General features: G+C 37.2%; 6 protein-coding genes and 1 pseudogene across 6 annotated transcripts in view; 3 read left to right on the plus strand and 4 right to left on the minus strand.

Moving 5' to 3' along the window:
- Positions 1–1,768: 1,768 nt before the first annotated feature.
- On the minus strand, positions 1,769–2,927 carry LOC125031776 (crustacyanin-C1 subunit-like). Its single transcript, XM_047622718.1, has 4 exons — positions 2,763–2,927; positions 2,429–2,513; positions 2,185–2,307; positions 1,769–2,080 (listed from the first exon to the last, which is right to left on the minus strand). The coding sequence occupies exons 1-4, from the start codon at positions 2,898–2,900 to the stop codon at positions 1,833–1,835; spliced, it is 594 nt and encodes a 197-aa protein (XP_047478674.1). The 5' UTR covers positions 2,901–2,927; the 3' UTR covers positions 1,769–1,832.
- A 278-nt stretch (positions 2,928–3,205) lies between these two features.
- LOC125031806 (crustacyanin-A2 subunit-like) lies at positions 3,206–4,031 on the plus strand. Its single transcript, XM_047622766.1, has 3 exons — positions 3,206–3,335; positions 3,437–3,653; positions 3,754–4,031. Exons 1-3 carry the CDS (start codon positions 3,213–3,215, stop codon positions 3,984–3,986), a joined length of 573 nt encoding a protein of 190 aa, XP_047478722.1. The 5' UTR covers positions 3,206–3,212; the 3' UTR covers positions 3,987–4,031.
- Positions 4,032–6,875: 2,844 nt separating this feature from the next.
- On the minus strand, positions 6,876–7,996 carry LOC125031485 (crustacyanin-C1 subunit-like). Its single transcript, XM_047622296.1, has 4 exons — positions 7,844–7,996; positions 7,523–7,607; positions 7,292–7,414; positions 6,876–7,187 (listed from the first exon to the last, which is right to left on the minus strand). Exons 1-4 carry the CDS (start codon positions 7,979–7,981, stop codon positions 6,940–6,942), a joined length of 594 nt encoding a protein of 197 aa, XP_047478252.1. The 5' UTR covers positions 7,982–7,996; the 3' UTR covers positions 6,876–6,939.
- Positions 6,876–12,171, minus strand: part of LOC125031483 (crustacyanin-C1 subunit-like) — a 17,831-nt gene continuing 12,535 nt past the window's right edge. Inside the window, exon 5 of the mRNA XM_047622294.1 lies at positions 6,876–6,931. The gene's annotated coding sequence lies outside the window, so the exon portion shown is untranslated. The remainder of the gene's footprint in view (positions 6,932–12,171) is intronic.
- Positions 8,227–9,089, plus strand: LOC125031487 (crustacyanin-A2 subunit-like). The gene is made up of 3 exons (XM_047622298.1): positions 8,227–8,386; positions 8,491–8,701; positions 8,815–9,089. Exons 1-3 carry the CDS (start codon positions 8,264–8,266, stop codon positions 9,045–9,047), a joined length of 567 nt encoding a protein of 188 aa, XP_047478254.1. The 5' UTR covers positions 8,227–8,263; the 3' UTR covers positions 9,048–9,089.
- LOC125031560 lies at positions 9,211–11,185 on the minus strand (annotated as a pseudogene).
- Positions 11,317–11,987, plus strand: LOC125031562 (crustacyanin-A2 subunit-like). The gene is made up of 3 exons (XM_047622443.1): positions 11,317–11,329; positions 11,519–11,653; positions 11,767–11,987. Exons 1-3 carry the CDS (start codon positions 11,317–11,319, stop codon positions 11,985–11,987), a joined length of 369 nt encoding a protein of 122 aa, XP_047478399.1.

The following is a 12,171-nucleotide window of genomic DNA, read 5'->3' on the forward strand; positions in this document are numbered from 1 at the left end:
ATGTATGTTAAATCCATGAATGTAAATGCAAGTTTGGTTACATAGGCAACGTGTACGTGTTTGCGAGTGAACACATTTATGGGTGTGCGTGTACGTCGGGCGATAAGTGAACAGAGCAAACTATGGGCCCATGACTTCCTAATCATAAAACTGCTCTTTCACCGTTTTATACACTATAATTCTATAATTCTATAGTTCCCGTTTCCTAGTTGACTTTCATGAACAGCCATAGTACTGGAAATATTGCTAGACATATATATCTGGCTTTTAAAAGAAATGTTTAGGGTCGGCAGATGTAGCCTCAGCTTTCTTAGAGGCCTACTTATTACATAATTTGTTTAAGCTTTATGATTATCGTTACTATATATACTTATTTTCATATTACTTTTCGCTTCAAAATGTCACGGCATGTACTTTCTTTCCTTTTTACGTTCGTATAGACATAGACAGATTTACAGAAGGAAAAACAGACAGATAGATAGATTTAGCGACAAATAGGTAGACCGATAACACATAACGCACGCACGGACACGCAGAAATAAAACCATAAAATCCGAAGCATGCCTAAATGTTTCACTACGAAAGTGATTAGACTTCGAGATTTGTGAAGCAGTATTCTTTCTGTTTCTTTCCCTTTCTCTCTTTCCCTTTCCCTTTCTTTCCCTCTCTCTTTTCTCTTTCATGATATGTCGAACCCATCAAGAGATCCAACTATCACGGTTTTATTCTGTTTCTATAATGGCAGTGTTTTATATATAAGTGTGCGTGTGTTAATAGATATATAGACGTAGACATACGTAGACACACTTACTTGTGTGTGTGTGTGTGTGTGTGTGTGTGTGTGTGTAGTAGTAGTAGTAGATGCTATTACTCTTTCAGATGCTTCAGGTACGTTTCAATATCGGAGATGTTATAGAAAGCTGTGGTCTCTAGTTCAATGAAACACAAAAACATGTCTTAATACATACATACACACATATATGCATACATATACATTCATATAACACCAAATTAAAAGCATGTATATTTTACAAATACAGATATATAAAAAGGTGAAAAGCAAAATTCAAAAGCGAAACTAGAAATATTTATTGCAAGTATCAAAACATTCCGACATGAAACCATATAAAATTATGAAAATTAATATTAAGTTCCATAGATTATACAAATTACAAAATAATACAAAATAGAGGAACCACCTGTTAGTAAGAGGGATATAAGATTAATATCAGGTTTCATATTATTTTTGTTTGTAGCCACATGAACAAAATATACACGGCTAGACAGATAGGGTACTGTATTTCAAGTGGTAAGTGTTAATCTTTGTCGAATAAAACTCCCACACCCCCATATATCAGATTATATATAAATGTGAGTGTAGACATGTTTATATATGTATATAATTATTTATATACATACATATATAAATACATACATACATAGACATGCATATATGCTGCTGAAAATCTTGGGACTTGACGTGGTAAGTAGCCAAGCATGTTGCTACTATCACACTATTCTGGGTATGTCAAATCATGGCTAAAATAGCTTATTTGTATCTTCATGAATGAAATTATCCCATCCCCCATTGCGGGAAGGGGACAAGTAAACAGTCCGCAGTTTTTCTCCTGTACGTGAACTACGCAAGCTCTATTGCTTCGTCCCATTTTCTATCTCAGACTTCAACATGATTTACATAAATCCAGATTTAATCAGGGCTAACAATGCCCATCACTATTCGGGAATTTGACTTGAATAAGACAGAATACGAGTAGTTCAATCTTTATTTTATGACAAGCATCCATATCAAGGCTCTATACCTTAATCATTCTCTACCAAGAGCTATAGTTAGTGTTGGAGCAGGATCCACCCTGAGCTGTCTTTGTGAAGCGAGAGGGGTCAACACCGATGTTCATGAAGGCGGCTTCACAACGCCTGTAATATCTATCAGCGAGACTTGGTGAGCGGGAGAAGATGAAGGCGAAGTCGGTGTAATAGCCGAAGTTGTGGCCGGCGCAGCTATAGATGCACGAGAAGTTCTCGTAGTCAGTGTCCAGAATCACATAGGGAGCCATCCACGCTGGAAACAGGGAAAATGTACCGTTTATCATATAATATATTCCTCTTGTATGAATAACTTATTTCATGTCTACTTACGTACAGAACATTATTGTGAATGCTTACATGCTTCATAGTCCACGGAAAGATGAGGTTCTCCGAAAGGATTCGGAAGAACTTGACCATTACGTGTAATTGCGTTTCCATAAGCATCAGTACCAGTGGTCCTGACGTTGAACTTGCTTCCATCTGTGGATATATTTTTACTTACATATTATGCCCTCTATGCGATCATTTTTTCTATGAGAAGTCTATAAACTGCATTAAGGAAAAAAAATCTTACACAAACGAAAATCAACTAAAAACTTACCATAGGTATATTCATTGCGGACACACTTCTTGATCAGTTGGTATGGGTTGTTTGTGAGTGCAATTTCGTACCATGTGCCAGCATACTGTAATTTAGCAAATCTGGACTATAGGAATTGTTGTAAATTTAATATGAATATACATTTTGCTTCATATCTATCAACCAATTATATATATATATATATATGTATATATATTACACATACAAATATGTGTACATATACATATAAGTGGATTTATATGTAGGCCCACATACATATACACACATACATATGTATATATGCATGTGTAACTACTAACTTTCTTACATAATTTTTACTTGTAAATTAACTTGCCTTCTGATGGTTAGGCCTCTGTTGATTGTAGAGCATTCTCTCGTCTACCGCAGGGCATTTTCCTGGCACGACAAAGTCAGGGATCTTGTCGGCAGCGACCACTGCAACGAGAGCGAGACACAGCAACGAAGTCTTCATGATGATCCTGCGGTCTGAGTGGCGTGAGAGCTTATCAGGAGTCTTTATATAGAGGGTGTATCCCGCAGAGGAATGTCACGTTCCAAAATGTTATTCAAGTCGATGAAATATTTAAGATTAGTTGTAGGTTAAATTATCTTAATAAACATAGCTATATATATATAATATATATAATATATATAATATATATAATATAAAAGAAAAGAAAAGAAATAAATAAAAATCAAACGATGACTCCGCCCCCTTCGCTGCTTTACGCATGACATGAGATATAAGGTGCCGGACTCACCATAAGGAGTCACACACGTCACCATGTTGAAGGCACTGGTAGCTGCTGCCCTCGTGGCTCTTGTCGCAGCCGACGGCATCCCAGATTTCGTAGCCCCTGGAAACTGTGCCAAAGTGGCAAATCAAGACAACTTCGACCTTCGCAGAGTAAGTTGCTTTGCAATGTAGCGCTTGATAATAGTACCCTCATTTGCAAATTGATCCCTACACGATTGTGGGAAGTGTCTCAGTAATTTGATCCCCAACAGTATGCTGGTCGCTGGTATCAGATCCAGATCATCGACAACCCCTACCAACCATACACTCGCTGCATCCACTCCAACTACGACTACTCTGACTCTGACTACGGCTTTAAGGTGACCACAGCTGGATTCAGCCCCAACAACGAGTACCTGAGACTGCAGGGCAAGATCCACCCCACAAAGGATTTTCCAGCTGCCCACATGCTTATTGATTTCCCTACTGGTACGTCTACTTTCTTGTGTACAGTAAAGCTATACCTTCTTGAATATAGTAGAATCTACAGATATATACTAACGATATATTTTTCATTTTTCCCCAATAGCTTTCGCCGCTCCCTATGAAGTGATTGAGACTGACTACGAGAACTATTCCTGCGTGTATTCCTGCATTGACACAGACAAGTACAAATCCGAGTTCGGCTTCGTGTTCTCCCGTACTCCACAGAATTCTGGTCTAGCGATCGACAGGTGTGCCTCCGTATTCCGCAGAAATGGCGTCGACTTCTCGTCTTTCAATGTAGTTCCTCATACAGCCGAATGTATTTACAGGGCATAGACATATAAACAAAAAAAATTGCACAATAATTAGATACAAATGTGACTTAGAGCATTTAATTTTCCCAAAAAGGATAGAAACTTTGCCATACCATATCTGCACATTAAAATAATTGTGTGGATCGTATTGATACTGATATATATATATATATATATATATATATATATAAACACATATGCTTATATACATGTGTATATATGCTTTATATGTATATAGACAGAATATAGATAAATATATACAAATATAAATATATATGAATATAAATATAAATATATGTGTATGTATGTTTCTCTACATAAAAAATACATATACTCACATGCACACACATATATGTGTGTGTATGTTGTATATATGCTACTGAGGAACAATGGACCTGACTTGGTGGGCAGCTAAATTTGTTGCTATCATCAGTCCATTATAGATAATAATGGACTAATGATTCTACCATGCTAATAGGGCTTATTAGTAGCTTCATAACTTCATTAACTCACTTACCCACCGATTTTTTTCGGAAACCATTTATATGATCATAATCCACCACCACAAAAAAAAATATAATAAGATATAATAAAGAAAATAAAAAAAAAAATCTATATAGATATATGAATATGTGTGTGATGAACTGATCAATACTATACAAACAAACAAACGAATAAGAAATTATATACTCATTAAAAAGACCATAAATTAATATCGAGAATTTTCTTTTTTTCCTGCTGATACTTTTATCGTCCCTTTAACATCATACTCTCGAGGTAAATTACGTAGAACAAATAGACACTAATTCCTTTAAACGCTAACATTTTGTTTGTATATTTCCCAAGTGTGAGATAATAGTGTGGAAAGTGGGTGTCTCTAGAATAAAGGAGCAGAAAACCGAAAAAATTTATGTATACGAGGGTCTCTGACTACTGCTGTAGAGTTATAGTAATAAAAAAAAACATGCAGGTCTAAATGGAATTCTCGCAGCGTGAATGAGTAAGGCAAGTAGTTCTAGGTGCGTTTGCGTTTGTCCTTAGCTCGTATACAGGATACAACACACTACACATAGCCACATACACACATAAACAGTACATACACACACACACATACACACACACACACACACACACACACACACACACACACCCACACACACACACACACATATATATATATATATATATATATATATATATATATATATACATAAAAGCATCAAACATCCATGTACAAATCTAGTATTAACGAACTGAAAGTGCCTATAAAATATAAGATGTTTGGTATCTTAACTTCATATTCCGGCCCCATCTATATCTTAGCTAGATTTACACACATTAACGTATACACACTATATATATATATATATATATATATATATATATATATATATATATATATACAGAGAGAGGATGGGGGAGAGATAGAAGGAGAGAGATGTATACAGTTATTACTGTATACATATCAGATCTACATTCAAGTAAAAAGGAAACGAATCTCGATGTCTACTTATATATAAAATTTCCTTCGTTGTCCACGGAAAGATAAGGTTCTCAGAAAGGATTCGACAGAAACTGACCCTTACATGTAATTTCCTTTCCTTTACGTTGAACTTGGTTCCACTGTGGATATATTTTCATGTACATATTTGATTTCTGCATGGGAAAAACAATAGGTATTCATCGGTTACATAGTATTTCTGAAAAGTATATTCATAGCGGACACACTGTAGAGGTTGTTTGTTAGAGCAATTTCTTACCATGTTCCAACATGAAGAGAATGTATGTTTCATCTATAAATGTAAATGCAAGTGTACGTGTACGTGTGAAGACAAACACATATACGTGTGGGCGTCTGTGTGTGTGTGTGTGTGTGTATGTGTGTGTGTGTGTGTGTGTGTGTGTGTGTCCTGCTAGAAGTGAACTAACCAAACTACGGGCCCATGGCTTCCTAATAAAAAGAAATACTCTTCCACTGTTCTGACATGGCTAGCCTATACACCTTATGAATTCTTAGTTGACATTCATGAACAGCCATAGTGCTGGAAATATTGTTAGATATATATCTGGCATTTAAAATAAATGTTCATGGTTGACAGGTACAGCATCAGCTTTCGTGGAGGCCTACTTATCATAGGATATTTTTTTCGGCGTTATCACTATCATTACTATGTGTATATATATACTTATTTTCATATTGTTTTTTACTTTATAGTGCCATTGCATGCACTTGATTATTTTTTTACGTTGTTTATATATACATAGGTAATTAGATATACCGAAGGATAAACAGGCAGATAGATTGATGGGGCGACAGTCAGGACAAGATATATCACACACACGAGCACACAAAAGAAATAAAACAATAAATTATGTACCCCCCTCCCCCCCTTCCTCCTCAAGCGTGTTTCTTTACAAAAGTGATTAGATGCTTGCTCTCTTTTTCCCTTTCTCTCTTTCTCTCACTCTCTCTTTCCCTTTCATTTTTATCTTTGTACATATAATTTGAAAGATTGATGTGTCGATCTCAAGAGTTCTAAGTGCCACGGTATCATTCTGTTTCTATTATGGCAGTGTTTTATATGTGTGTGTGAGCGTGTATAGAGATATAAACGAAGGCATTCGTAGACACATACATTGTGTGTGTGGTAGACTGTTAATCTTTCAGATGCTTTAAATGCGTTTCAATATCGAATATATTAAAGAAAGCTGTGGTCTCTTGTTCAAAGAGAGAAACGCAAGATTTTTCCTCTTGAAAGTGACCTAAGAAAGATCTGCTATTTTATCTATAGCGTCTTCCCTTTTCTACCTCAGGTAGACTTCAAAAGGCTTTACACAAATCCAGATTTAATCAGGGATGATAATACCCTTCATCACTACTGGGGAATTTGGCTTGAGTAAATAGAGAATAGGAGTAGCACAATCTTTATTTCGTGACAAGTATCCTTGTAAAGGATCTATACCTTGGTAATTTTCTACCAAGAGCTATAGTTAGTGTTGGAGCAGGATCCACCCTGAGCTGTCTTTGTGAAGCGAGAGGGGTCAACACCGATGTTCATGAAGGCGGCTTCACAACGCCTGTAATATCTATCAGCGAGACTTGGTGAGCGGGAGAAGATGAAGGCGAAGTCGGTGTAATAACCGAAGTTGTGGCCGGCGCAGCTATAGATGCACGAGAAGTTCTCGTAGTCAGTGTCCAGAATCACGTAGGGAGCCATCCAGGCTGGAAACAGGGAAAACGTACCATTAATCATATATATTTCCTTGTATCAATAACTTACATATTCAATGTATAATTACATACATATTATGATTGTGAATACTTACATGCCTCGTAGTCCACGGAAAGATGAGGTTCTCCGAAAGGATTCGGCAGAACCTGACCATTACGTGTAATTGCGTTTCCAATAGCATCAGTACCAGTGCTTCTGACGTTGAACTTGCTTCCATCTGTGGATATATTTTTACTTATATATTATGTTTATGCGCGATGGCATTTCCTGAGAGAAGTTTATAACCGGCAAGATAAATTTTAAACGAAAATAAATAAAAACTTACCATAGCTATATTCGTTGCGTACACAACTTTTGATCAGTTGGTATGGGTTGTTTGTGAGTGCAATTTCGTACCATGTGCCAGCATACTGTAATTTAGGAAGTTTGGACCATTTACAAATTGAATATGGATATATATTTCGCTTCATATCTATTAATCAATTTATTTATGTGTGCATATTTATATGCATACAAATGTGTAAATATAATATATATAAGTAGGATTATAATTAGGCCCACACAAATACATGCATACATATATATGTATATATAGATGTGTAATCACAAAATACCTTCCATAATTTTTACGTGTAAATTAACTTGCCTTCTGATGGTTAGGCCTCTGTTGATTGTAGAGCATTCTCTCGTCTACTGCAGGGCATTTTCCTGGCACGACAAAGTCAGGGATCTTGTCGGCAGCGACCACTGCAACGAGAGCGAGACACAGCAACGAAGTCTTCATGATGATCCTGCGGTCTGAGTGGCGTGAGAGCTTGTCAGGACTCTTTATATAGAGGGTGTATCCCGCAAAAGAAAATCACGTTCCAAAATTATATTCCTGTCGATGATATAGAAAATAAGACCTTAAAAGCTATATATCTGAGAGAGAGAGGGGGAAAAAAAGAAAACGAATTCAGACGATGATATTCTAGAAATTCGATGCTCCGCCTCCTCGTTGCTTTACGTGTGTCACGAGATATAAGGAGCCGAACTCACCATCAGGAGTCACACACGACAAGGCACCATGTTGAAGGTACTCGTAGCTGCTGCCCTCGTGGCTCTTGTCGCAGCCGACGGCATTCCAGATTTCGTAGCTCCTGGAAATTGTGCCAGAGTGGCAAATCAAGAAAACTTCGACCTTCGCAGAGTAAGTTGTTTAACAATGCAATGCCTATCTATGGTATTTTCACTTACAAAATTGATCATTACACGTTTGTGGTAAGTGTCTCAGTAACATTTGTTCTCCAACAGTATGCTGGTCGTTGGTATCAGGTGAAGATCATCGACATCCCCTACCAACCATACACTCGCTGCATCCACTCCAACTACGACTACACTGACAATGGCTTTAGGGTGACCACAGCTGGATTAACCCCCAACAACGAGTACCGCAGACTGCAGGGCAAGATCTACCCCACAACGGACTTCCCAAAAGCCCACATGCTCATTGATTTCCCTTCTGGTATGTATACAAAATTCTTTCGTATGTACATCAAAGCTATACCTTCTTAAATATAATATAGTAATAATAGATAGATAATGACCAACTCTATATTTTCCCTTTTCCCCCAACAGCTTTCGCCGCTCCCTATGAAGTGATCGAGACTGACTACGATAGCTATTCGTGCGTGTATTCCTGCATTGACACAGACAAGTACAAGTCCGAGTTCGGCTTCGTGTTCTCCCGTACTCCACAGAATGCCGGTTCAGCGATTGACAGGTGTGCCTCCGTCTTCCGCAGGAACGGCGTCGACTTCTCGTCTTTCAATGTAGTTCCTCATTCATCCGAATGTGCTTACAGGGCATAGACATATACCGATAATTTGCACAATAATAAGATACAAATGTAACTTAGAGTATTTATTTTCCCCAGGAGAATAGAGTTTGCCTTACCATAAATTCATATTAATAAATATATACATAAGGATGTACATACATACCCCGTACCCACCGAGATTTTTTGGATATGATTTATAGGATCATAATGTGCATCTGCAAGGGACTTGTAGATGAATGCATGTAAAATATTTTGGTGTCCGAATATCCCGTTTCTTTGGCGTTCCACGTACAGCCTGCAGACGAAAGTTTTCAATTCCCCACAGAATATGGTCTTCATTTAGGCACCTGCAAAACATTTAAGAGCACATCCTCTGCAACTCCAGTCACCACCACCAACAAAGAATAAGAAATTAAGAAAATAAAATAAATAAATATATATATGTATATGTGTGTATAGCGTGGACTGATCATTACTGTAAAAATAAACAATTAATATATAGGAAACGACAGAGATACTCATTGTAGACAGAGAATAAACATTACTTATCGATAATTTTCTTTTGCTCTTGTAAATACTTTTCTGGTCGCTTTAAAGTTAGTCTCATCATGCTCTCGAGGTAAATTACGTAGAGTATAATTACGTATAATTTCTTCAAAACGTGAACATTTTGTCTTCCAGGTGTGAAATACTTGCATGGAAGATGGAGGCGGGACCCTAGAAGAAAGGAGGGGGTAAAGTTATAAATAGAGAGCCGAGGAATTTCAAAACATGCAGCATGGTTGAGGAAAGACACGCTGTTCTAGGTGTGTTTGTATTTGTGCTTAGCTCGTATGTAGGATACAAATAGCCACATACATACACACAGATATATATGTGTATATATACATGTAAATATATATATATATATATATATATATATATATATATATATATATACGTAACAAACGTCCATGTACAGTTCTAGTCATAACGAACCGAAAGGGCCTATGAAATATAATGTTATGATGGTTGGTATCCTAATTAGATATTCCATCCCCACGTGTATGTTAGCTATATATATACACATTCACATACACAGTACACAGGCGCACACATACACAAATATACTGTGTTATTACTTGATTTCGACAATGTACATTATCAATATTTGAAATTTTGCCATTCAAATAACGAGAGGAAACATGCAAGATGGTGTTTATTTCATAATGTATGATAGGCATACATACACAGTGCGTGCACGTCACATAATTTCTACCAAGAGTTGCCTTTGAGAACCGAGAGAAGTCAACACCGATGTTCATGAAGGCGGCTTCACAACGCCTGTGATATCTGTCAGTGAGACTTGGCGAGAGGGAGATGATGGCGAAGTCGGAACTGTATCCGGGGCAGCTATAGATGCAGGAGAAGTTCTCGTAGTCAGTGTCCAGAATCACGTAGGCAGCAATCCAGGCTGTAAGAGGTAAACTGGACCTTTAGTCAAATATATTGTATGTATTATATTCCATGCCTACTTACATACAAATTTTCCTTGTGAATACGCGGAAAATTGTAGCACAAAGTACGGAAAGTTGAGTTTCTCAGACAGGATTCAGCAGAACCAGACTTTTATGTGTAATTGGATTTCCATTAGGATCAGTACCAGTAGTCTTGAAGTTGAACATGGTTCCATCTGTGGATATATTTTCATATTTATATTTGACTAATACACAATGAAAATAAAATATATATACTTGTTTATAACAATTTCTGAAAGGTCTGTAACCGAGAAAGAAAACTGCCAAAGGTATATCTGCTACGGAGACAGTGTTTGATCAGTTGTCAGGGGTTGTTTGTGAGAGAAATTCCGTACCATGTTTACTGTACTTATAGGAAAATGTATTATGGAAAGTGTTGTAAATTAAATATGAAGTCACATTTTCGCTTAATACACATGTACACACACCCACACACGCACATATATATATACTGCACATATGCTCATACATTTGTGTATTCAAATTGGTTACTTTCTTATTATATGAAATTAACTTGCTCTTTGATAGTTAGGTTTCTGTTGATCTTAGAGAATTCACTGGTCTACCGAAGGACATTTTCCTGGCACGACAAAGTCAGGGATCTTGTCGGCAGCGACCCCAGCAACGAGAGGCACAGTAACGAAGTCTTCATGATAATCCTGTACTCTGAGTGGCGTGAAAGCTTCTCAAGCTTCGTTATATATATAGGGTGCAGTGGCAGGTTACGTTCGACTAGGTTATTCATGTTAATGCTTTAGAGAATAAAACTTGCTTTTAGCTAGAATGGTTCTTAAAAGCACAGCTAAAGTTTCGACAAATTAATCTAGATTTTTTGAATGGCATATAACAAACCACAAAACTAAGATTAGGAAATCAAGACAACTTCGACCTTCGCAAAGTAAGTTTTTTTTTTTTTTTTTTTTTTACTTATTGTTTATTAATGGTATATTCAGTTGTAAGTCCCTAGATATCTGTTTCCCAACAGTAGGCTGGTCGGACTATGACTTTAAGGTGACCATAGCTGGATTCAGCCTCAACGCTGAGTGCTCTAGACTGAAGGGCAAGATCTACCCCACAAAGGACTTCCCAGCTGCCCATATGCTCATTGATTTTCCTTCTGGTATGTGTAAAATATTCTTACTTATATGCATTAATACTGTACATAATTACATATGGTAAAACCCGGAGATAGGATATTGATCAATGACTCTTTGTAACTTCTTTTACCAACAGTTTTCGCCGCTCCCTATGGAGTGATCGATACTGACTACGACAGCTATTCCTGCATTGACACAGACAAGTACAAGTCCGAGTTCGGCTCCGTGTTCTCCCGTACTCCACAGAATGCCGGTTCAGCGATTGACAGGTGTGCCTCCGTATTCCGCAGGAACGGCGTCGACTTCTCCCTTTTCATTATAGTTCCTCATACAGCCGAATGTGTTTACAGTGCATAGACACATCCCAAAGAAGATCTCTACCATAATAAGTTAAGCCATGAATTGTGAAATTAATTTCCGAAAAAAAAAATCCATTTCGTCATGTGTATACATGACGAGAACGCAACCACTGCACCGCACAGCACAATTATATGTGTGTACACGTGTATATGTGAATATATACACACGTGTACATATATAC

Source organism: Penaeus chinensis, chromosome 13, assembly GCF_019202785.1.
Source record: "Penaeus chinensis breed Huanghai No. 1 chromosome 13, ASM1920278v2, whole genome shotgun sequence".
NCBI classification, from domain to species: domain Eukaryota; kingdom Metazoa; phylum Arthropoda; class Malacostraca; order Decapoda; family Penaeidae; genus Penaeus; species Penaeus chinensis.

Excerpts from the sequence above, each read along its gene's own strand:
- LOC125031487 (XM_047622298.1), top strand. The coding sequence starts at position 8,264 with ATGTTGAAGGTACTCGTAGCTGCTGCCCTCGTGGCTCTTGTCGCAGCC. Across the intron at positions 8,387-8,490 it reads AAAACTTCGACCTTCGCAGA|TATGCTGGTCGTTGGTATCA; the intron begins GTAAGTTGTTTA and ends GTTCTCCAACAG. Across the intron at positions 8,702-8,814 it reads GCTCATTGATTTCCCTTCTG|CTTTCGCCGCTCCCTATGAA; the intron begins GTATGTATACAA and ends TTCCCCCAACAG.
- LOC125031776 (XM_047622718.1), bottom strand. The coding sequence starts at position 2,900 with ATGAAGACTTCGTTGCTGTGTCTCGCTCTCGTTGCAGTGGTCGCTGCC. Across the intron at positions 2,514-2,762 it reads AGAGGCCTAACCATCAGAAG|TATGCTGGCACATGGTACGA; the intron begins GCAAGTTAATTT and ends GCTAAATTACAG. Across the intron at positions 2,081-2,184 it reads TTCCGTGGACTATGAAGCAT|CGTGGATGGCTCCCTATGTG; the intron begins GTAAGCATTCAC and ends CCCTGTTTCCAG.
- LOC125031562 (XM_047622443.1), top strand. Across the intron at positions 11,654-11,766 it reads GCTCATTGATTTTCCTTCTG|TTTTCGCCGCTCCCTATGGA; the intron begins GTATGTGTAAAA and ends TTTTACCAACAG.
- LOC125031806 (XM_047622766.1), top strand. The coding sequence starts at position 3,213 with ATGTTGAAGGCACTGGTAGCTGCTGCCCTCGTGGCTCTTGTCGCAGCC. Across the intron at positions 3,336-3,436 it reads ACAACTTCGACCTTCGCAGA|TATGCTGGTCGCTGGTATCA; the intron begins GTAAGTTGCTTT and ends GATCCCCAACAG. Across the intron at positions 3,654-3,753 it reads GCTTATTGATTTCCCTACTG|CTTTCGCCGCTCCCTATGAA; the intron begins GTACGTCTACTT and ends TTTCCCCAATAG.
- LOC125031485 (XM_047622296.1), bottom strand. The coding sequence starts at position 7,981 with ATGAAGACTTCGTTGCTGTGTCTCGCTCTCGTTGCAGTGGTCGCTGCC. Across the intron at positions 7,415-7,522 it reads ACGCAACGAATATAGCTATG|ATGGAAGCAAGTTCAACGTC; the intron begins GTAAGTTTTTAT and ends ATATATCCACAG. Across the intron at positions 7,188-7,291 it reads TTCCGTGGACTACGAGGCAT|CCTGGATGGCTCCCTACGTG; the intron begins GTAAGTATTCAC and ends CCCTGTTTCCAG.